The sequence below is a fragment of the Capricornis sumatraensis genome, chromosome 15, assembly GCF_032405125.1.
Source record: "Capricornis sumatraensis isolate serow.1 chromosome 15, serow.2, whole genome shotgun sequence".
Lineage (NCBI taxonomy): Eukaryota > Metazoa > Chordata > Mammalia > Artiodactyla > Bovidae > Capricornis > Capricornis sumatraensis.
Genome location: NC_091083.1, coordinates 20,304,189 through 20,329,207, shown reverse-complemented (window position 1 = coordinate 20,329,207; position 25,019 = coordinate 20,304,189). Strand labels below are relative to the sequence as shown.

Below are 25,019 nucleotides of genomic sequence, written 5' to 3'. Positions count from 1 at the left end.
AGAAGTTTCTCGGGACAGCTTGTTCTCATTGTGCTGGTTATAGGTTCCCTAGCTCTTTCTCCTCCTCTTTTCAAGTCGTAATTCACTAAAAATGCATCACAGACGAGCAGCTCACTTGGATTTTCCTAGTCGCTTCTTGAATTTTACCACAGGCATGAAGAGTCTCCATTAAAGCGCCATCCTGGTTTCTCATTACCAGTCTGACTGGAGCTGGGTTACTATTCAAATGCTCCCGAAGCCAAAATGTGGCTGGTGGGAGTCAGGGAAAGAACGGGAAGGGAGTGGAAAACAGGGAGGGTGACTGGTATCTGGTGTTTTCAAATGTGGGAGAGACCTGGAACTCAGCGCAACGGAGGAAGAAAAACGTTCTGAGTAAGGCATTTCAGAGCACGGTGGCATGGATAGCCCCGTAACGTGTTCCCTGCAGGTGGTCCCAAGATTCTGCCTCTGCCCTAAAGGGTTTGTGGCCACAGCCAGATGGCTCTTTGCACTGAAGCCCTCCTCGCTTCTGAAATCTGATGAGCTATACACTTCAACACGAAGAAGACTGTTACACTCATTTCAATGTTTTGGTCTATAATCATTCAAAAGGAAAAAAAAAAAAAAAAGAGTAAATTCCAAAACGTGGCAGAGCTTCTTTCCACTCTATCACTGCAAAAATGGTATCAGTTCAGAAACCATGAAATTCCATCCCAGGATTCAAGTATTGAGAGAGGAGCTGTGAAGGAATTCCAGGATGGAGACTGCTTCACAGTTTTAAGAGGGATTTAGTGGGGGCGGGGACTCCTCCAGGGCAGGGCTGCGTTCCCTCTGCTTGTGTTCTGCTCATGACCTTTTGCCCTCACCCATATTCACTGTCAAGGGCTAAAAGTCTTGCCCTAAAACTCTCCCCACGTGCAGGGTAGGGGGCTGTTCTCTCCAACAAGTGGGGTCTGGGTGCAGCGTCCAGTGTGAAACAGTTGCTGTTGGTTGTCACTGAGCAGCTGCTGAGAGCGAAGGAAAGAGGAAGTTCTTATCTGGACCTTCCACTCAGTCATCTGCGTGACAATTTATCAGTTACAGAAAATCCTGTTTCAACGCTAACAGTCTGAGAGGGTGAGAACAATGATGTAATGCTCAGAGACGTGTGCTAAAATTTAAGTGAACAACAAGTAAAGCCCCAGCTCTCTGGGAGAGAATGACCACACAAGAGTAAAGATGAAACCATCAGGAACAGAGGATCCATGGGGAAAGATTAAAGTAACCAAGTGGCTTAGCTTGCTAAGAGACGGATGATGTCAACTTAATTGAAGTTCTTTCTTGTGTGTTCTGAATGAAGATGGGGAAAAAAAGGACGGTCAAATTTCCTTGACACACACATATTTATATGCTAAAGGATACTAAGTCAGAGGTCTGTAGAAATAACAGGATGGTAGAACCAGAAAAAAGGTCACAGAGGTCAATCTGTAAGCATCTTTTGACAGGAAAAATCTCCTAGTAGGAAAGTTCTCTGCAGGTGGCCCCTCTGTCTTGCCTCATCACTAACCTTAAACAAGACGCCCCCATGCTGTCTTCATCTCCGGCCCTGGCACACCTTACTAATCTTTTGTTCACACAGTCCTTTGCCTACATTGTTGGTTCTTTCACAGATCAAAGAAGCAGAAATGAACACTAAGGAACTGACAGAGGACCAGATCTCTTCCCTAGCTTCTCTTCAGCAATCTTGCAAACAAACGGCGCGAACAAGATAACACCTGAAGGAAGACCAGGAGCTGACCAGCCTGCACACAAGTGCGTATGCAGTGCAGGAGGGTGATGACTGGCCCCCTGCCTCAGTGATTCACAAGAAGACTTCCCTGTTTCCCTTAAAAGCTTTCATGGCAGAGCAGAATCTTGGGAGGTGGTTTTGTGGGGACCCTGAGTCCACCACCTCCCCAGATTGCTGGTGTTCTGATTAGAGGTACCTTTCCTTTCTATCAACGTGAGTACCGTTTTTGTAAGTGGTGAGCAGTGGAACCTGATTTGATAATCAGTTCAGCAGGCTTATTTTACAAATAAGAAACTGAGAACCCAAGAGTTTAAGGGATGGCTCAGGCTTTCCTCGGAGAAGGCAGTGGCACCCCACTTCAGTACTCTTGCCTGGAAAATCCCATGGACGGAGGAGCCTAGTGGGCTGCAGTCCATGGGGTTGCTAGGAGTCGGACACGACTGAGCGACTTCACTTCCACTTTTCACTTTCATGCACTGGAGAAGGAAATGGCAGCCCACTCCAGTGTTCTTGCCTGGAGAATCCCAGGGACGGGGGAGCTTGGTGGGCTGCCGTCTATGGGGTCACACAGAGTCGGACATGACTGAAGCGACTTAGCAGCAGCAGACCTTCCTTACAAGTAACCAGTGGCAGAGATAGAATCTCACATTCAAGACCCCCTGTTGTGATGGCCACCAACTACAGGCTGGGCAGCTTTGAGAGCAGGTCTTCATCCCAACATGAAAAAAATCCCCGGTTTCCAAGATCTCATCCAAACCCCAAGTTCCTCATCAAGTTTTCACAATGCAATGATCTCATGAATTAAAAAGATTTCTCTAACAGTGAAAAAATATGCCAAGAATGCTGACCAACTGTTCTCCATTTCCATTTAGAGGGGAACACACGAAACTTGTCTAAACGATTTCAGACATGTTAAGCCAGGGATAGACCAAAGCCTTCAGCAATGTCTCTGCAGGCAACTAAGTTACAAGAAGAGACTGGAATGCCTCCTTCTTCACAGTTTAAGTAACGTCACAGTAAGGTACCTTCTAAAGGACCAAGAAATAGTTCTGCTTATAAACACAATGACAGCTCAGACAGGCTTCTCTCCTTATTTCTGAGGAACATCCAATAATGAAAAAGTGGTTCCTGGTATGTATTCCACATGGAAGACTGCAAAGTGAGGGATCCTCACTCAAACAGCTCGATGGAAAAAGAAAGTCTCATGGAGCTCAAAGGCAAACATCAGAGAGCACCACTGAGCACCACGCCTGCCTTTTGGCTCTTTTGAAAATGAAGCTTGCAACCTCTGAAAAAGAAAGACTGTTCTCTCGAAGAATCAGTAAGAGCACAGGCTCGCCCTCTGGTGAAGCACTTCTTCACCTAATCCAGAGACAAAGGTTCAAAGTTCTTTTAAAAGAACTTAATTTTCCAATAGAATTTCCCCCATAGAATCTGAGAAATCACACCAGTGTGCAAACAGCAATTATCTAGAAGTCAAACATCGGCTTTTCCCACCAAACAGAAGTACCTTTGTCATCTCTAGCCTCTCATCAATTACACGACTGATACGAACGCTTTCCGTGACTTATTGTTTCTGTTTAGTGATTCAGGAGAGCTTGTTGGTATTTTAATTAATGCAGCAGAGCGAGTCGCATAAGCAATGTTACAAACTTTTCAGCTCTGACTCTCATTTCTTATTGGCGGTGCCAAGGGGAATGTTACATTTGGCTCAATTAAATGGATTCCAAATCCAGGTCAGCACCATATTGACGGTCACCTTGTTACCGAGGAGCTGATCGCTACCAGACAGCCTGATGTTTCTCCTAAATTCTCTCCAAGGACTTATTAATGTATGTCTGCACTCCAAGCCAAGTGAGTCTGCTCATCCCCCCAGACCCTGTGTACCTGAAGTCATTCACAACCCTGGACCTTTGTTCTCCTGCTTGCCTGCATCCCCAGGCAAGGCAGGCCCCTTCATCTTGGCCCAGCTTCTACCCTGCCTTCAAATCCTGCCTCCTCTATGAGTCTCCTCCCTTGTGGTTCTAGCCCTCACCCATCCCCCTTTCACCCATACTACGAGGTTGCTTCTGAAATGTCAGTTACTAGATACTGCAAACATGGTCCCTTATATGGGTCCATGTTGCCCACTGGCCATCATGTACTGGAGCAGCCCCCGGTGTCGACAGAGCCCTAGGGGCTGCCTGCAGTAGGAATGCAATACACCAAAACACCAATATGGAGATTCCCGCAATCCTGTCACCAGTGACCTGACACCCAGCCCAGGCCCAGGTGCCTTATACAGGCTGTGTAAGGACCTCGTGGCTTCCCTGGTAACTCAGCGGTAAAGAATCTGCCTGCCAGTGCAGGAGACTCGGGTTCCATCTCTGGGTCAGGAAGATCCTCTGGAGCAGGAAAGGGATACCCACTCCACTATTCTTGCCTGGAAAATCCCACGGACAGAGGAGCCTGGCAGGGTCCATGGGGTTGCAAAGGGTCAGACACGACTTAGCGACTGAACAACAACAACAAGGACCCTTAGCAGCTGCTAAGGGTCAAGGGTGAAGTTTAAAGGGCTCAGATTCCTTTGCTTTCTCCCAAGGTACCATGTGTACTGGGATATGTGAGATAGACAGCCATTTTTCCAATATTACTTCATTATTAGAGAACTCATTTAAATTGGAGTAATGATGTTGGTAAAAATATTCAGCTGCAGATTCGTTTAGGTGATAACTGACACAACCACAAAACAACCGCACCTGCTGACTAAAACCAGCACGGCTGGGAAGGATTCTGCACTAAAGCTGACAGCCGGCCTCTGCTCCTGGCTTGGGCCTGGGGGCGTTCAGGACCCCCAGGATGGGCAGCAGGAGAACGGTACTCTCTTCCTTCTCTCCCGGAAATGCCCACTGGCCCTGCCTTGTTCAGATCAAAAACGGCTGGGCAAAAAGGAGGCTGTGGCTACGGCCTCCATGTCCAAGGTCCCAAACAGTGTCCCCATCAGACCACTTACTGGGCGGTCGGGGGACAGGTGGACAGTCCATTCCCAGGGCACTCTTCTCTCGAGCATTACTCTGACTACCAGGTTCCCACAGAAATACCTGATTATTCAATTCATCCATAATTCAAGCTCCCCCAAACAGTGGTCCCCACTCCTCAATCTCCATGTTACCTGAGTTAACAGCCACCACTGACACAGGGCACTTCACCCTTCCTGAAGCACTGTCCAAATGCCGCGCTCCCCTGCACTTCACCTCCGTTCCTTCTCTGTCCCTCCAAGCCCCCAGGACTCAATCCCGGGACCATTCCCTCCTCCTTCTATACCTGCTCGCCCCCCACCGCCCCCCCATCCCTCCGCCACTACACCCGCCCCTTGCGGATTCCATGCAGGCTCACAGCTTTAAAATGCACCAGAGGGAACTTCCCTGGTGGTCTAGTGGTTAGGGCTCCCGAGCTTTCACTGCAGGGGGTGCTGGTTCAGTCCCTGGCTGGGGAACTAAGATCCCGCATGAGGTCCATCACAACCAACCCCCCAAAAACAAACAAATAGAACACATCAGAAGCTATCAGTTCCCAAATAACGTCCATCCTCACTACTTATGGATTCTGTATCTGAATTTGCCTACTTGCTACAATCCATTTGCAGCCCCTGGATCAATACTTGGCATGCTTTTGTGTTCGTCTGTAGACCTGCCCAGAGTGGCCAGAACCTGGCGTTGCCCGCGGCACTCGCTCCTAGCCGGGGCACACGCAGCGGCGCTCCGTCCTCCTGTCTCACCTCTCACACTGTCCGCAGCATGGTTTTCATGGCCCAGTTACTGCCACATTTTCCCGCATTTTTGTGCCTTTCGTTGACTTCGCTATTAAAAACAGCCCTCAGGTGTCAGGGCCAAGGTGCTGTCCAGGGCTCCCAAGCCCAAGAAGGCTGGGTGTGCCTTAGAGAGAAAGCGTGTATTCAATAAACTTCATTGAGGCATGAGTTACAGTGCTGTTGGCCTGAATTCAACGTTAATGAATCAATAATAATATTAAATAAAGCATCACTGAACAGACATACAGGGACTTCCCCGGTGGCTCAGATGGTAAAGACCTGCCTGCCATGTGGGAGACCCAGGTTCAAGCCCTGGGTCGGGAAGATCCCTTGGAGTTTATCACAAGGGATAAACTGTCTATCACAGTTTATCACAAACAAACAGAGAGATAAAAATCACAAATACACAACTAACTACAGTTCTGTACCTACACTGTTAGCCCCATTTAGCATCATTCTGAGGGAGCAGGACTGACCTTACACACAAGTCCCTTTCTCCCACAAAACTGAATGAAAAAACAAAGTCAGCATCTTTTAAACCAGTGGGCACATAGTAAAAACTGTACATTGTTGTCCATTCGTTTAAAAAGCAAAGTCGCTAGATGGTATAAAAGTGATAACTGGTACCTTTGTCATGGATGATAAACACTTTTTCTTTAAGGTTGAGAATTAGCTCCACTCTCTCTACGTAACCAGAGACACTTCCTATTCTCTTTCCTGCTCAGACACACACACACACACACACACACACACACACAGACACTTCCCATTCTCTTTCCTGCTTTATTTTTCTGCACAGCACACATCACCACCTAAGGTATTAATTAATACATCTATGAGCCTATAGTCTGTCTCTATCTCAAACATAAGTGCCAAGAGATTGAGGATTTTTATATTTCTTTTTTCTTTCTATGGATACATCCCTAGTGCCTAGAACAGAAGGTAGGCACTAAATAAATAATCCTAGAATGATGCAGAATGTGATTCAATTCACCTGTTAGCCCTCTGTCTTTCACAATACTGTGAACATTTTGAGATCAGAGACTCTGTCTATCTAACCCATATTTGTATTCCTAACACTACACTACTGTGCCTGACACATAACAGGAATTCAACAATTGCACCCTGAATGAATGGTAGGGGAACAGAGAAGAAAAATCACTACTGTTCATAAACTTAGGTGTTTATTCAACATGCATCTGTGCAAAGATCAGAGAGCACAGCCCCTGCTCTACTGGAGCACGGGCGAGACACGAATAAAGATGGACCCAGATGCAACGTGACCAGGGGCATGAGGAAAAAGGAAAAGAACTAAGAGGACAAAGGAGATGACTGGTGTTGGGATAGCGATCAAAAGAGGGTTATGTAACCTGGGCTTTGGTGGTCAAATAGGAGCGCGCCACACAGACTGTGGAGGAGAAACAACCTGAGCTCAGCTGCTCACTGCCCAAGGCATGTCTACAGAGACAAGCTCCCCAATGTTGCGCTTTCTTTGCTCTAAGAGGTCTCTCAGCAGTCTTGGTGCTTAATAAATATGAACAAGCAGAAATGCTCCATTCCCACGGTCCTCCTCCTCTCTCTCCTCCCTCAAAGCAAACCTGTATCTGATGACAGAATCCCTGATGGCGCCACTCGCCACCATGTAGGACGATAAGAGCAAAGGCCACATCCAAATGTCAGTCCCAGTTCCCAGCCCCGCCAGCATCTGACGTCTAAACAGAACCAGACCACTCGGATGGCAGCCACTTAGAAACCCAAAGAGCCTGCCGTTCCAGCAGCTCTGCCAAATGCAAAAAAGCAGAAATCGATTTAGAGAGTGCTAGAGCTTTCCAACATCAGAGCCAAATATGAGAACGATGTGACCCATATGTAAATATGCACATTCTGTGTCAGGACATCTGAACCCGCTGTCCCGAAGGGGAGCTGGGCGGCTACAGCATCCCCACTGGGACACAGCAAGGCCATTCTGGCCGGGAGACTGGACCCCTTGACCTCACAGGCCTGTCCAACTTCTGATGCCTACGGTTCACCACAGTTGGAGCAGGCTTCTTCCCTCCCTGTCTTTTAAGAGAAATGAGAATAGCCTGTCTCATCCGTTGTTACTTGCTGCTTGCTTGGTGGCTTGGGCTAAACCGGAGAAATTCTACACACACACACACTGCACACTCACACATCACACACACCCATCACTCACCCACATTTCCACACATGGCACCACTCCCAGGCATACACGTGTGTCTCCCCACGCATCTCATTCTGAGTTCTCCTGGTGGGGTGCAGGCTCTTCCTGAAACCATCACTTTTCTGTCCTAGAACAGGGACAACTTACCCTCCCATGCACCTCCATCAGATGTGCAGCCTCCTCAGACAGGATCAGAACATTCTCCCTTCCCTGTCCAATGCAAATACACAACCCGGGGGACAAAACCCAGGGGCGGTCAAGAGCTAAGAGGTGCTGAGCACGTCTTTTCCTCCCCGCCCACACTTACACCATCGTGATCTCCCAGGTCTGTCGCTTCTTCCCATTCCCTCATTTTCTTTCTCTATTCCCCTCAAGTCTGTTTTTTCCTCCCCAAGTTCCTTTAAGAGTGCACCGGTTGTGACATGAACAGGGATGACTTCACGCCCATTATTATGCAAGCACCTGAAGCGCCCTGAAGTGCCTCCAAGGTCATTTGGAGTTTTCCACAATGCTCGGGGCCCCACACTCATTCTAGATGAGGCCTGCTTCCCTCATATAAGGGAAGGTCACATGCCACTGGTCATATAACTTCACCTCTTCTCCCTTAGGGCAGGTTTACTGTTATCACTAGGAAAAGCCATCATGGTTTGTATGATGAGAATTCAGCCTTGGTCTCTGGTTCCCAAGTCTTTACCAATTTCCGTTTCTCTGGCTCTTGGACCTTCCCGGCTTGTACTCTCTCCGCAGCACCAGCTTATACCTCCACTCGGAACACTGTCTCCTAACCTTCCCGTGGCTGGGGCTGCTTCTCGTCATGAAGGCCAGTGCCCAGGTCTCCTCCTGCCCCCTTGGCCACTCCAACTCTTCCTCACACTTGTCACTCCGTCTCATACCCCTGTTTATATCTTCTTCATAGCATGCAGGGTCTGAAACGCCTCTGTTCACCTGTTTCTTTGCTGTCTGTCCCTCCCAACTAAAACGTCAGCTCCGTGAGGGCAGGTGCCCCATCTATATTCACGGTCTTCACCCTAGTGCCTAGGACAGCATCGAGCACATAGCAGGCACCTGAGTGTACATTTGCTGGAGGAATGAATACAGTCCTGTAAATGAAGTCGAACTTCATCCACAGCTCCGACGGCCTTTCTCCAGGCCCCCAGAAGATGGAAGAGGATTCTCGGTATTTGAGTGCTCAAATCTGCCACAACCTTTTCTGCATTCTGCTGCGTTTGGGACAAAGGATCCGGGGTTCTGATTGTAGGAAAAATTTTTAATTCTTGGCTTCTCCAGGACAGGTCAGGATTGGCGGAGAGCCCAAGAGACTGACTTGGTCAAGGTTTGAAGCAGACTCCTCTGATCGATCTTTTCTTTCTACCTGTGCCTATCTCAGCATTTAAATGTCTCGCGTGTGTCTGCACCTTACTGCTGTCTCAACGTGTCACTATAAATATTTGAAAACATAGATACATGTGCTGTATTTCTGGTCTTAGAAACAGGGAACTGACCCAAATCAATTCCTGCCCTCCACGCAGGCCCACACCCAAATCAAACAGGATTTCAGGGGAAGGTTTCAGGGGAAACCACATCCCTTGAAGCTTGTTCCAGTGTCTCTCAATCTTTTTATTACTCCCTCAAGGGAAACAAAGGCAGGTGCCAGGCTCAAAAGCTAAAGACAAGCGATCGGGCTGACAAATGGGGAAATACAACACGGAAAGTCCTTACCGACATAGCCTGGGGTCCCACACGCTGTGGACATCACGTCTCCTTTGCCTTCCATTTTGGACAATCCAAAGTCACTGATCATGATTTTGGACTCCTCATCTTGGCTGTAGTACAACAGGTTCTCAGGCTAGAAAGAAAAGTGGGAAAAAAAAATTTACAAACTATGTTGATAGCTGGGTTAGTTGTGGAAGCCTCACCAACTCACCAAAACTTAATGACAATGGAAGGACAGACTGGAACTTTACACACAGTAAATACCTGGAGAAAAGCAGTGTTTAATGAAAGCAATGTGGGGGCCTTACCTAGTATTGGGGCATTTATGGATTATCAAGAAATGTGAGTCCATTTCCCTTATTAGTATTTTCTCTAATTAAAACAAATGAAGTATATACTGGAGCAACTAGAAAGTAGATGCCTTCCAGACTTGTCGATTCATTTGCTGGGTTAGGGGAAAGGAGATTTTCAGAAAGAATACAGGTGTTCTGTGGTTTCTTTTTTCCTGGCCCTTGCCTCTGACCTAAGGGTCTCTCCCGGATCTCGGAACCCTCCTGAGTCGTGCAGCTCTGCACATGCATTGCACACCCCCCTTTCCTGAGCCAGCTGACACCTGCGCACTCGGCTCCCTGGGAAGCAGAGGGAGGTCATCCTGGAATGCACTGATGTGGAGGATCCAGAACTTTCTGGCCATGTGTCCTCAAGAACACGAAGCCTCTGCTTGTGTTTCTGTATAACATGGAGTAATGGCACCTCCTGTGCTTCCCCGACTGTAAATGTCAGAGTTCAGGAAGCAGTAATTCCCCACATGCAGCAAAGGTTTGATTATAACTTTGTCTCCACTCCAGATCTGCATGTCAGTGGCACCTTCGTGGTATCTATGTGGGAGGGGCTTAAGGGTGACAACCCTGGGGCAAACTGGGAGACGATGAAACCTCATCTGCATGGCATCTTCTGGAAATTGGGGAACTTGGGTGTTCCTGGCAAAAAATGGGGGAAGGGCTTATGGAGCCCTAAGGAGCTGTTGAGCGAGAACCCCTCTACCCTTGCCATCTCCTCTTAGTAATTTTCCATCCATGACCCTTCGCTCTGTTCAGCGGTTATACATCCTCATGTGGCCTTGCTGAACTTGAAGTGGAGCCCAGCTCTCTCCCCTAATGCGATGTCCCTCTTGCAGGAGTCTTGAATAAAACATTCCTTACCATTTGAACATCTGTCAGAACCAATTTGTTTTTCCTTTAACAGAATCCCCCCAAAATACTACCCTTCACCCAAAATAACAAGCTAAAAGGAACAGCATTTATCAACCACAGGGACATGAATCCTGTGGACAAAGCATGAGATTAGAAGAAAATCAAACGCATGTTTGCAGATGTTTTCAGTGAGTTTTAAACTAGAATAAAAAGGGCCAATCAATAGTGGCAACAATGCTCAGAAAGCAGAGGGAAGCAATCTAACCAAACAGTGCAGGTGGCTTCTCTGAACGCTTAGGGATTAGCATTTGGTGAAGAGTTAAGAACCCAATCATGGGGGCAGAAAGATTTAAGTTTCTGATTTTGAAACTTCTGATCCCTGACAGTGCTTCTGCAGCTGTCAAGGATCTCATGCTCCTAGACAAGGCTGCATCCAGGCAGGAGATGGCCTAAGAGCCCAGAATCTCTCCTTACACCTTATTCCTACAGGAGATGCACCTAGATCAATAAATGGCTTTTCTGAAGGGCAACTACTGACAAGGATTCACTCAGCTGGTCATCCTCAGGTTAGGTCAATACTTTTACTTGTCTCAAGATTTAGTAACGACAGCAAGACTTTTCTCGATGGAGGGGGAAGTCGGGGGAACAGAGAAGAAAAGTGGGAGAGAAGATGGGCTCAGGGATAATGTGGGTGGGGGCCCCTGGCTGGCAGAAGGAGGGCTGTGGGTGATGGGGGGACAGAGGGGATCTTACAATCCTGCCTGGGGTCCTACAAGGCCCAGGACTCACCTAAAAGATTATTTTTTTCTGCATTTTATGGAATGTTTGCAAGACAACTGGTGGCCAACACATGACTTGGGATGTCAATTCCAACCCTTGTTCATGTAAGTTTTTAAAAGATCTGAATCAACATTTCCTGTAGAGTTCATGTTACATATAATCATACTCCTAATCCAGTGATATCTTTCGCCCCCCCCGAGGGAACACCTGGCAATGCCAAGAGAAACATTTCTGGTGATCTAAACTTCAGGAGTGGTACAGGCGTCTCATGGGCAGGGACCAGGGATGCTGCCAAACATGTCCCCGTGCATGGGACAACCTCCCCCAACAAAGAATGACCCAGCTCCAAAGGCCAACAGTGCAGCCCCTCCCCAATAGGAGGAGGCAGCAAGGACACTTCTCTTGCTTTGAAAAAAGGGCAACTGAGAATCTTCCGTAGCTTTCTGGGGCAAGAAGACACAGGAATGCCTTTGTGAAGGGAGAAAGAGGTATGCTCATATGTGGGGGCTGAGTAGTATCCTAAGTTGTGCTCTAATCTTTTTAAAAAAGATGCTACACGGGCTTTTCTCCAGTTGCTGCAGGGAGGACTATTCTCTAGTTGCGATGTGTGGGCTTCTCACTGAGGTGGCTTCTCTTCGTGCTGAGTGTGGGGCTCTAAGGCGCAAGGGCGCCTCAGGCTGTGGCACTCAGGCTCAGCAGTTCTGGGGCATGGGCTTCGTTGCTCCGCAGCATGTGGGATCTTCCTGGATCGGGGATCAAATCTGTGTCTCCGGCACTGGCAGGCAGATTCTTCAACACTGAGCCACCAGGGAAGCTGCCTAATCTTAAATTAACCCAACTGTAAACTCTCTATTTCCCTGGCCTAGATCACAAAGGTAAGTTTTTTAGAGGTTTATGAAAGTTTAATTTCTGAATCCCAACTTCCTCCACATACATAGAATTTATTTGTGCCTCTGTAAAGAGATCACAAAATTGCCTTAAAATGGTAATGTTCTTGCCACAGTGATAAGTCTAGTGATCTTAAAGCTCTACTAGCTGGGAGACGTATGTACTTCTCCAAAAGCATTACCTGCGTATAAAACCCCCTATTTCCCATGCAGCCAATCTGTCTTTCTAAGGGGAAATAGACATTGCCCATCTAGGAAATGGCCTATCTGCTTAGGCTAGATTTCCAGAGAGTATAGATAACTTGCCCATCATATCACATCTTCATGGTCACCAAGCTAACTTGTTTAGGAAGAGTTGCCTGCTGAGGTCTAGAACACAGAATCGGCATTTGGTGAGAACACAAGTGAGCAGAGAAGGCTCCACTGCTTGGCTTGGAGGTGCCATGTGGCCTTACCGAGCCCTCACCTGGCCCTCTGAAGGATCCTCAAGGTCCTGAAGATTACCTACTTGTGCTCACAGCCCATTTCACCCATCAAGAAGCCTACAAAGGCTGTAAGAACACCATCAATGTCCTCAAATACCCTCATCCAGTGGTTCTCCAAGTGTGATTCCCAGGCCAACATCAGTATCACCTGTAAACCCCTTAGAAATGCAAGTTCCCAAGCCCCGCTGCAGACCTGCAGGGTCAGAACCTCCAGGGGAGGGCGAGCAATCTGTTTTTCACCACCTCTGCAGATAAGTCTTCGCTAGTGGTAAAGAACCCCCCTGCCAATGCAGGAGACATAAGAGATGCAGGTTCAATCCCTGGGTCAGGAAGATCCCCTGGAGGAGGGCATGGCAACCCACTCCAGTATTCTTGCCTGGAGAACCCCCATGGACAGAGGAGCCTGGCGGGCTACAGTCCGTGGGGTGGCACAGAGTCGGACTTAGCTTGCACAAATGCAGACAAGTCTGATGTAGGCTAACATTTGGGAGCCACTACTCCAGTCACTGGGAAAAGATTAACATGGAGAAAAGAAGAACAAATTTTACAGTGAGTCCCTATGAAAGAAAAAGCTATACCATTTTACACCCTGACACCCAGGACCAGATAATGGGCAGATGTTAACAATCTGTTTTCACACGTTTATGATTCATTCTTTACATTGATTTAGATTGCCCATAGTTGTGAACACCATGGCTTCAGTACATATAATCCCTGTGTTTCTGACAGGAGTGGTGTGTATGCCTAATGGGTAGGGTTTCCATCTTGACGGGTCAGTGAACCCTGGGGGCTGGGCCTGGACCTACTGTAGAATGAAGCCACTTTATAGTTTCGGGTCAATTACACCAATTTTTTCTGTTCCTCAAATTGGTATGTTTGATCCTTACTCTTGGTACTAGGATACCTACCCTTTGGCATCTACTGGGACCTTTGAGCCAAGGTGACCGACGCCCAGATCCTTCAATGCTATTAGTAAACGGCGAGTATTCCTAAATATTGTAGGGAAAAGATAAGAATGGAACAGCCAGGACACAGGGAGAAGGCTGTACTTGCAGGTCATTTAATCTGTCTTCCCTGATAATCTTCGATTTCCTTTCTCTCTCATCTCACCCCTCTACGCCGCTCCCTTTGTCTTCCCCCCATGTATGGGTTGTGCTGAAGCAGGGCCGGAATTGGGAAAAGAGTGAACAACTGCACTGGGCAAAGGGTCTTCATGGCCTCTATGTCTTGAACATAATTACTCTTTAGACAAGCTTGAACCAATACACAACCTACCTCTCCCATGGACCTTTTGGTGCATAATGGTTATTAAATGTCTCAAACAATGGCCAGCCTCATTGATTTTCATCATCTTTCAAGCCACTTCTGGATCCCAAAGGCCCTGACAACTAACAGTAGGCAAAGCCCACCATTCCAAACCAAGGCAACCTCATCCCTCCTCTGGAGCCGATCCTCTTCTGACAGTGCATTGTGGGCTGGAAAGCAGTTGGAGAGTGTTGCTAAGTGATGGCCTCACCTTGAGGTCTCTGTGGACAATACCCATTCTATGGAGATAGTAGACCGCATCCAAGACCTGGCGGATCAGAGTGCTAGCGTCTTTCTCTGTGTAAAATCCTTTCTCCACTATCCGGTCAAACAGCTCTCCACCAGATACACTGTTAATAAAAAACAAAGAACAAATCAGTATAAGTTTTGTTTTTTTTTTTAAATGTTTTATTTATTTAAAAAAATCTTTGTCTTTTTGACCAGGTCTCAGTTGCAGCACACAGGATCTTCAGGCTTGTGGCATGTGGGACCTACTTCCCTGACCAGGAATCAAACCTGGGCCCCCTGCATTGGGAGCGTGGAGTCTTAGCCATTGGGCCACGAGGGAGGTCCCCAAATCAGTATACGTTTAAGAAGACACTTTGAATTGTTCAGGGAAAACTATCAATAAGACCTATCAGTATGGTGAAAGACTAAAATTTTATTTCAAAAATGAATCTATTTTCAGATTTAAATGTTGTCTCCTTATTCCCCAGAAGTTATACCAGGGAAGTGTTTTATGTCATGATGGTACAGATGGTCTAGAAGGAAAGAAAGTGAATGAAAACACACTAGGATCTGTGGCTAGGCAGGCCTGAGAAGTCTCTCTTGGCCTTTTTTTCCATCATGCTGGGACAACATTAAGTCAGAACAACTTTCCAGAATCATCAGTGACAGGGAGACAACACTGGGGAGGGGCCCACCTCACATATGAGTGTAGCTTAAAGATCTGGGCGGTGGGAGGGGGTGTTTGTGGGCAAAACAGCAAGCAGCCAACAGGATGTCTGGGTTCTTGACCCAGATCTGCTCTTAAGATGCTGAGAAGATGAAGACTCTGGGAACCTTTGGACCTCGGTCTTTTCATCTATGAAATAAGGGAGTTAATCTAGTCAGTCATTCCCTCAGATGCATCAGAACGTCAAAGCCACTTTTGAATTACAAAAAGATAGAAGAATGACACTCCAGTATACTGTTTTAATTGGGTTTGGGGGAGAGAATATTCCATTTTAATTTGAGTTTCAGATTGCATTAACCATTTTTTGATATTTATCAAAAGGGGACCTAGGTCACCAAAGGTCAAAAGGCCTTGGTGGACAACTTCCAGAGTCCCTTTCAGCTCTGATATTTGATGCTGTTCTGAGTTTCACAAGGTAACAGAACTGCAAAATCCTGAACAGAAACAATTCAACACCTCTGCCTTCAAATTCTTAGACTATAGGATTCTCAAAGAAAAAGTGTTTTGTTCAAATAATTAAGCCATCTTGGAAATTAGCTTCAAGGGATTTATTAGCACTATTTAATAAAAGAAAATAAATTTCCCAAAAACAAAATGAAAAAGATATATTTGAAATACCAAAATCATGAAAGTTTCACAAATAACTTTGACATCTTTAAAAGACAGGCACCAGCAGTAACACACACATACACCAACACATGAAGCTATGATTCATTTTCTGCAAGTCAAGGCAATTAATGTTCAATAACTGAGCCACTGAAATGTTCTTTTTTAAAGAACTAATAAAACAAAATTGCAGCTATAAAAGGCCTGTGTATGAGTCTCTCCCATTACTTATAATCAGTCCGAGCCATATTGAGCTTGGATAATGTCTCATTCCAAAGCAAACTGAGCAATCTAGATAAAAGAGAAAGGCACTCTGGAAAAATAAAAAAGCAATTCAAAGAGTGAAAAGAAACAGAAACAACAGGGGAGTAAGTACAGCTGGACAACTGCGCTGTCTAAATGATCCATCCCTGGGTAAACCCGAATCCCAGGACATTCTCATTCCATCTCAGCAACTCACATCTAGTTCTCACCACTCTTCCTTTTTTTCCAGACTCTTCTTCCCAGTGAGCTTCAATGCAAACACTCTGCAGAGTCCAAGAATGTATTACAGGAGATGTATTGAAGCTAGGGGTAGGGTAAACTTGGGTGCATTCACCTGGAGGGAATTCACTTCACCAGATCATTTATTCATCATTCATTCGATGTGTACTGGGTGCCCACTAGGTGCCAGCCACCCTGTGCAGCTGGTGCCAATCAAGGCGTCATTAGCAGCGCAGGAGGAAAAGTCTGTCTTGACTGTGCCCCTCCTCAACCCCTACGTCGGCTCACCTTCAGTAAGGGCGCTGAGCTAGTGTTCTACCACTGGGCTGCTACTCACGTGCGCTGCAAGGTGCCTGAAGGCCTTAGGCAACAATGCTCCCCACCCCAACCCCCACCCTTGGCACCCCATAACCTGTACTTTGCCAGACCTCTTCTCTCCCTCCAAACTGATCTTTCCTGCTTTCTAGTCTTTCAAAGTCCTCTTCTCCGCAATGGGATGTAAGGTATTAATAGCTATTGAATAATATTTTCTCTGTGATAGTTCAGCAATGCAATAAGATCTGAAGCAAGGACTTCCCTAGTGGTCAATGACTGAGATTTCGTGCTCATAATGCCGGGGTCCAGGTTCAATCCCTGGTCAGGGAACTAGAGCCCACATGCCACAACTAAGAGCTCACTCACATGCCATAACTAAAAGCCTCCATGTGTCCCAGCACAGATCCCATGTGCCACAACTAAGGCCCAGTACAGCCAAATAAATAGATAAAACTAAAAAAACATGATGTGAAGCTTCAGAATTGAAGTGTAAGATACCCCTGTGCTAGGTAGGGTCAGGGTTCTCAATTTTCTGCCCATTTAATATTTCACTTCTTAAATTCCAAATTGCACCAGGGATTTATTGTTCTGAACAGTGCTCAGAAAGAATGCGGTTTCCTTGGAAACCAAGAAACTGGGGAAAAGTTTTAAAACTTGCCAATAAAAAATGTAACAATACTGATAAAAATACCTTAAAGTTTGTAAGTTTTTATACTTTGCAAAAATCTCCTCAAGCATACATTTCAAAAAGGCCATTCTGACAGTTTGAATGTTTGAGCTCCCCCAATTCATAAGCTGAAGCTCTAAACGCCCACATGATGGTATCTGGGGGTGGGAACTTAGGGAGGTAATTAGATTTAGTTGAGGTCATGAGAGTGCAGCCCTGATTATGGAATCAGTGTGTTCATGAAGAGAATAAGGGACACCATAAGACCCAGAAAGAAGGTGGCCATCTGTAAGCCAGGAACAGTACCCTTAAATGGAATCAAACCAGCACCTTGGTCTCAGACATCCTAGACTCCAGGACTGTGAGAAATACATCTCTGTCCTTTAAGCTGCCCAGTTGCTGGTATTCTGTTATGACAGCCTGAGCTAAGACACCCAATCATTTTCAAAATCACTTGTGAACAACCGGAATCCCAGAATCACTGGTAAGGAAATAAATTTAGAATTGTACTGAGAGGCATGTCTCATTTTCTGGCTGGCAGGATGCATGAAGGTTGGGTGGTCAGCTGCTGAGCTGACAGGTGGTTTTCTTGAGTCAATATTCTTCTACAGCGAGCTTCCAGTGTGTGTGGTTTAAAGGTCCTCATTAGAAATGGAGTTCCCCAAGGAAAACTTGCAAAGCACCAGAATGCAATTAGAAGGATGAGGTCAGGTGATTGGAGAAAAGGAGCAGGACCATAACAACAGGTCAATAAATAAAATTACTTAACGGCAGCCATGGGAGAGAGGTTCAGCTTTAGGGAGATGTAAGTGTACAAGAGTCGATGGACGTGAGTTTGAGTGAACTCCGGGAGTTGGTGATGGACAGGGAGGCCTGGCGTGCTGTGATTCATGGGGTCCCAAAGAATTGGACATGACTGAGTGACTGAACTGAACTGAAGTATAGAGGAAAACTGGCTACCAACACTAAAGGAACAGAAGACAGGGGAGATGGCTTGAAAGTTCTCTATCCTCTCCGTTGAACTTGGACATTTATTTAGAACAACTTGTCTGCAGTGAACTTGGGTTTGCTCAGTCTCTGACCTCCGTGCCTATAATACTGCACTGCTATCACTATGTGAATCTTAACTACTCAAATACCAAGTAGCTGGATGTAATGGGGTCGCAAAGAGTCGGACACGACTGAGTGACTGAACTGAACTGAACTGAACTGAATGATCTCAATGGGCTTCCCGGAAGGCTCAATGGTAAAGAATCCTCCTGCCAATTTAGGAGACACAGATTCAATCCCTGAGTCCAGAAGATCCACCGGAGAAGGAAAGGGCAACGCACCCCAGTATTCAGTTCAGTTCAGTTCAGTCGCTCATTCGTGTCCAATTCTTTGCGACCCCATGAATCTCAGCACGCCAGGCCTCCCTGTCCATCACCAACTCCCGGAGTTCACTCAAACTTATGTCCATCAAGTCGGTGATGTCATCCAGCCATCTCATCCTCTGTTGTCCCCTTCTCCTCCTGACCCCAATTCCTCCCAGCATCAGGGTCTTTTCCAATGAGTCAGCTCTTCGCATGAGGTGGCCAAAGTACTGGAGTTTCAGCTTTAGCATCATTCCTTCCAAAGAAATCCCAGGGCTGAACTCCTTCAGAATGGACTGGTTGGATCTTCTTGCAGTCCAAGGGACTCTCAAGAGTCTTCTCCAACACCACACTTCAAAAGCATCAATTCTTTGGCATTCAGCTTTCTTCACAGTCCAAACTCACATCCATACATGACTACTGGAAAAACCATAGCCTTGACTAGATGCACCTTTGTTGGCAAAGTAATATCTCTGCTTTTGAATATGCTATCTAGGTTGGTCATAACTTTCCTTCCAATAAGTAAGCGTCTTTTAATTTCATGGCTGCAGTCACCATCTGCAGTGATTTTGGAGCCCCTCAAAATAAAGTCTGACACTGTTTCCACTGTTTCCCCATCTATTTGCCATGAAGTGATGAGACCAGATGCCATGATCTTCGTTTTCTGAATGTTGAGCTTTAAGCCAACTTTTTCACTCTCCTCTTTCACTTTCATCAAGAGGCTCTTTAGTTCCTCTTCACTTTCTGCCATAAGGGTGGTGTCATCTGCATATCCGAGGTTATTGATATCTCTCCCAGCAATCTTGATTCCAGCTTGTGCTTCTTCCAGCCCAGCGTTTCTCATGATGTACTCTGTATATAAGTTAAATAAGCAGGGTGACAATATATAGCCTTTGACGTACTCCTTTTCCTATTTGGAACCAGACTGTTGTTCCAGGTCCAGTTCTAACTGTTGCTTCCTGACCTGCATATAGGTTTCTCAAGAGGCAGGTCAGGTGGTCTGGTATTCCCATCTCTTTCACAATTTTCCACAGTTTATTGTGATCCACACAGTCAAAGGCTTTGGCATAGTCAATAAAACAGAAATAGATGTTTTTCTGGAACTCTCTTGCTTTTTTCCATGATCCAGCGGATGTTGGCAATTTGATCTCTGGTTCCTCTGCCTTTTCTGAAACCAGCTTGAACATCAGGAAGTTCACAGTTCACGTATTGCTGAAGCCTGGCTTGAAGAATTTTGAGCATTACTTTACTAGCATGTGAGATGAGTGCAATTGTGCGGTAGTTTGAGCATTCTTTGGCATTGCCTTTCTTTGGGATTGGAATGAAAACTGACCTTTTCCAGTCCTGTGGAAAACTGACCTTTTCCATTGCTGAGTTTTCCAAATTTGCTGGCATACTGAGTGCAGCAATTTCACAGCATCATCTTTCAGGATTTGAAACAGCTCAACTGGAATTCCATCACCTCCACTAGCTTTGTTCGTAGTGATGCTTTCTAAGGCCCACTTGACTTCACATTCCAGGATGTCTGGCTCTAGGTGAGTGATCATACCATCGTTATTATCTTGGTCATGAAGATCTTTTTTGTACAGTTCTTCTGTGTGTTCTTGCCACCTCTTCTTAATATCTTCTGCTTCTGTTAGGTCCATACCATTTCTGTCCTTTATTGAGCCCATCTTTGCATGAAATGTTCCCTGGGTATCTCTAATTTTCTTGAAGATATCTCTAGTCTTTCCCATTCTGTTGTTTTCCTCTATTTCTTTGCACTGATCACTGAGGAAGGCTTTCTTATCTCTTCTTGCTATTCTTTGGAACTCTGCATTCAGATGCTTATATCTTTCCTTTTCTCCTTTGCTTTTCACTTCTCTTCTTTTCACAGCTATTTGTAAGGCCTCCCCAGACAGCCATTTTGCTTTTTTGCATTTCTTTTCCATGGGGATGGTCTTGATTCCTGTCTCCTGTACAATGTCACGAACTTCATTCCATAGTTCACCAGGCACTCTATCTATCAGATCTAGGCCCTTAAATCTATTTCTAACTTCCACTGTATAATCACAAGGGATTTGATTTAGGTCATAGCTGAATGGTCTAGTGGTTTTCCCTACGTTCTTCAATTTCAGTCTGAATGTGGTAATAAGGAGTTCATGATCTGAGCCACAGTCAGCTCCTGGTCTTGTTTTTGTTGACAGTATAGAGCTTCTCCATCTTTGGCTGCAAAGAATATAATCAATCTGATTTCGGTGTTGACCATCTGGTGATGTCCACGTATAGAGTCTTCCCTTGTGTTGTTGGAAGAGGGTGTTTGCTATGACCAGTGCGTTCTCTTGGCAAAACTCTATATTTTTGCCCTGCTTCATTCCACATTCCAAGGCCAAATTTGCCTGTTACTCCAGGTGTTTCTTGACTTCCAACTTATGCATTCCAGTCCCCTATAATGAAAAGGACATCTTTTTTGGGTGTTAGTTCTAAAAAGTCTTGTAGGTCTTCATAGAACCATTCAACTTCAGCTTCTTCAGCATTACTGGTCAGGGCATAGACTTGGATTACTGTGATATTGAATGGTTTGCCTTGGAAACGAACAGAGATCATTCTGTCGTTTTTGAGACTGCATCCAAGTACTGCGTTTCGGACTCTTTTGTTGACCATGATGGCTACTCCATTTCTTCTAAGGGATTCCTGCCTGCAGTAGTAGATATAATGGTCATATGTATTACCGCCTGGGAAATCCTGTGGACAGACGACCCTGGTGGGCTACAGTCCATGGGGTCACAAAAGAATCAGATGTGACTGAGCAACTAAACAACAATGATCTCAATAATATTTCCTAGCAAAATTTTAAGTAATGCAGATCTCTTCAAATTAAAAAATAGTCAAGAAACAGTTTCAAAATTGCTGGATCAAGTAAGTAAACTGTAAGTTTTAATCCTAGACCATACTATATTCTGTAATGTACTATACACAACTTTGTCAGTATACCATGCATCCATTGTTAGTATTAGGCAGACTACCCTGCTTTTTACATGCAGTTGAACTTTTCCATCTGATTTTGGTGGATTGTTGTTGTTTAGTAGCTAAGTCATGTCCAGGTCTTTTGCAACCCCATGGACTATAGCTCTACCAGACTCCTCTGTCCATGGGATTCTCCAGGCAAGAACACTGGAGTGGGTTGCCATGCCCTCCTCCAGGGGATCCTCCTGACCCAGGGATTGAATCTAAGTCTCCTGCATCTCCTGTTTGGCAGGAAGATTCTTTACCACTGAGCTACCTGGGAAGCCCCTGATTTTGGTAGATATTATCCTCTTATTTTAAGATTTACTGTTAATTACAGCATGTGTTATAAGTTATAACAATATCATCCACACATCCATTCAAAACATATTTGTGCTAATGTGGGAAAATAGGCTCCAAAAATCTATTACTCCAAAAGTTAGATTTAATAAAAGATGAACCCCAATATATGCCTCTTAGACATAAAATTATTTTGAGTTGAAGGCAGTTAAGAAGTAAGTGTAGGAAAAAGCTCGCCCTTTCCTGTCTAAAGGGAGGAAATAAATTCTCCTTTCACTGGAGACACACTCTGTTCAACCCAGAGTGGAAATGGCAAACAAACCGAGTTCAACTAATCCTTCTCACCTTAGTTATGTCTTCCTCATTTACTAGCCCTATTCCAAACCCCTTTGTATTGTTGTTGTCCATAATGTATTGTTTGCCTAAAAGGTATAAAAGCTTTTTGCTCTGGTCACTTATTGAGGACTTAGTTGCCTTGTGTAGGCTACATATGTAAAGATTCAATAAAATGTGTCTGCTTTTTCCCTATTCATGTGTCATTGTGAGTTTCATCTTCAGATCCAGCCAGGGGCCCTCAGAGGGTTGAAGAAAACTTCTTCCTCCCCAACAAGACCAAACAGTATAGCACTGTGCTATTAATATTAGAGACAGGAGTCTGAGAAGTATCAGTGCTGATACTGGGATAATACAAAGCAGTGTTACAGCAGACATGCCCTGAAATTCACAAGACTGTCACATAATGAGGCAGCACCAGTATTAAAGACCCAGGTGACTTGGTTACAAGAGCCATATGGCCTTAATGTGCCCCAGTGCAAGACTGGTTACAATTGTGTGTTTTCTAAGAACCATTTCCCCTATTTACATAGAATCCTAAGGGGAAGGCAGTCCTGAAACATGCAGGTTGTGATTGAGAGGCTGAAAGCAAAGCATTTTTCAACTGTGAAAGCCCAAGGCTCAGATGACAGAAATACACATTCTTTCCACCCAGCCAGGAGAAAGAAAGGGGCCATCAGTCCTGCCTCAATCATGTCTCTAGGACTTGCCTCCTCCCACACAGGACACACACTGTCACTTCGCCCCCACTCGCCAATTCTCGTGACTTCATCTGCCTTTGGTGCCCCCACCTTCTGCTCCTGGGGGGCTCTCTCACCCTCTCCAGGAAGATTAAGGGTTTATTTCATGAAACCTCTGTCCTCAATCTTTCTCTCCTTCAGCAAATCCCACTTTAATAATAAAAATATCTTTATTCTCAGAATTCGGTTTCACAACATCTTCCCAGCCTCAATCTGTTCGGAAATTTCTAAAACACAAACACATGCCTCTCCATGGGATGGACCAGAGACATTTAACCCCTTGTTATGCCGCTGAATTTTGATTCTGGCTCTTTTGCTCTCTAGGTATCAGGGTGTTGTGGACTGAATTGTGCCCCCCGATCCCAGTTTCTTAATGTTGAAATCCTAACCACTCCAGTACACCTCAGAATGAGACCTGTATTTGGAGAAGGGGCCTTTAAAGAGGTAATACAGGTTAAGTGAGGTAATACAGGTCTAGTATGAAGAGACGCCAGGGATGAACACAGAGGCTGGACCCTGTCAGGACATAGTGAGAAGACAGCCGTTGGCACACCGGGGAGAGGCTTCGAGAAACCAAACCTGCCCACACTCTGATCTTGGACCTGAGTCTCCAGATTGGTTAGGAAGTAAGTTCCTGCTGTTTCAAGTCACCCGGTGTGTGGTATTTTGTGGTGGGCAACTCCACAGCAGATGAATACACTGAGCAACATCAAGGACAGTCCATATCTGTGCAGTGACTCTTTGGATGCATTATTATTGTTTTGTCACTCAGTTGTGTCTGACTCTTGGTGACCCCATGGACTGTAGCCCACCAGGCTCCTCTGTCCATGGGATTTCCCAGACAAGAACACTGGAGTAGGTTGCCATTTCCTTCTCCAGGGGATCTTCCCAACCCAGAGATCAAACTCGCACCTCCTGCAGTGGCAGGTGGGTTCCTTACAAATGAGCCACCAGGGAAGCCCCTTCAAGTGTACACCCTTCTTTATATTTTTTCAAGGTTTATTGGGAGAAAACATTTTTGCTACTTTACTTGTATGCTTTTGTATTCACCTAATCAAACAGTCTTGTATCACTTGATAAAATATGTTTTCCTCTTTCAAAGGGGCACATAGCCCAGTGTGTATAGAGGGGGTGACTAGGACAGACAGAGAAGAGAGTTGGGACTGAGGGGTGAGGGTACTTTGGAAGACCACAGAAAGACACCTAGAAGAGGCCCCGGGGACACGGCATGAAAAGGTGAATCGAAGCCGTCTTAAAGAAGGAGCAGTATTTGGTCAAGTGGAGAAAAGCCCGGTGGGCAGGGAGAGTCCAGTCATTTGAACGATCATGAAAAGAGTTCTTGCTGAATTAATTTCCAGGGAAATAGAGTCAATGAAAGAAGTGTTAAGTGAGCACCGTCTATAAGCCCAACACGTGGCATTCAGTTTAGCTCATATTTGGGGAGCTACAAACAAAGTTCAAGTTGACCATCAAGACCACTAGCAAATAATGACTTGCCAGATTGTGACCCAGGCTGGCTGACCACAGCACAACCCAGAGGGGAGAGATTTGTGGTTAGAGAAGGTTCCTGAGGGGGATGTTGGAACTTCCTCTGTGTCCGGGAGTCTGGCACAGCACTCAGTGAAAAACGTCAGCTGATTCCTGAAGGAAGGCATTAGGAGGAAGATCACGACAGGGAGGAAGAAGAGAGAGGTGGGAACGGAGAAGATATGCAAAGAAGCCTGACTTCTCTGGAAGACGTGAGTGGTGAGGATGAGGTCAAATCACGAAGGATTTTGAAACCCGGGCAGTGGAGACGGTGTGGGCTGTGCTGGATGGCACTTAACTCCAAGCCGCCTGTGACCTAACAAACCCCCTTCTGAGAGAGATGCTGCTGAGAGTGTGGCCATCGGTGCCTGTGGGCGTGGAGGCAGGGACGTACTGGAAGGGGAGTCCTTTCGCAGGATATGCACACGATCCTCCAATGTAGGTCTGTCCTCCCCATCCTGGAGGTCCACTTGCTTTTACAGTTCTGATCCTGCAGGCTTCCTACCGCCTTCAGATATGCGCACAAGAGCAAATCCACTCCTCCAGCCCCAAGTCAGTCAGCTCTGCAGTGTGCTCTGATTCTTTCATCCATCGAGGCAACAACTTTCATTGCTTTGGTGGGACCTCAGTGATTCCTTACGACCATCTCCCCTATTTATCAACTATGAACCATC

At 45.9% G+C, this 25,019-nt stretch overlaps 1 protein-coding gene across 1 annotated transcript in view; it reads right to left on the bottom strand.

The window, feature by feature from the left end:
* Positions 1-25,019, bottom strand: part of CAMK1D (calcium/calmodulin dependent protein kinase ID) — a 387,071-nt gene that overhangs the window by 43,762 nt on the left and 318,290 nt on the right. Inside the window, exons 4-5 of the mRNA XM_068987483.1 lie at positions 14,294-14,432; positions 9,439-9,565 (exon numbers count right to left, since the gene is read on the bottom strand). Coding sequence (XP_068843584.1) covers positions 9,439-9,565; positions 14,294-14,432 — 266 coding nt within the window. The remainder of the gene's footprint in view (positions 1-9,438; positions 9,566-14,293; positions 14,433-25,019) is intronic.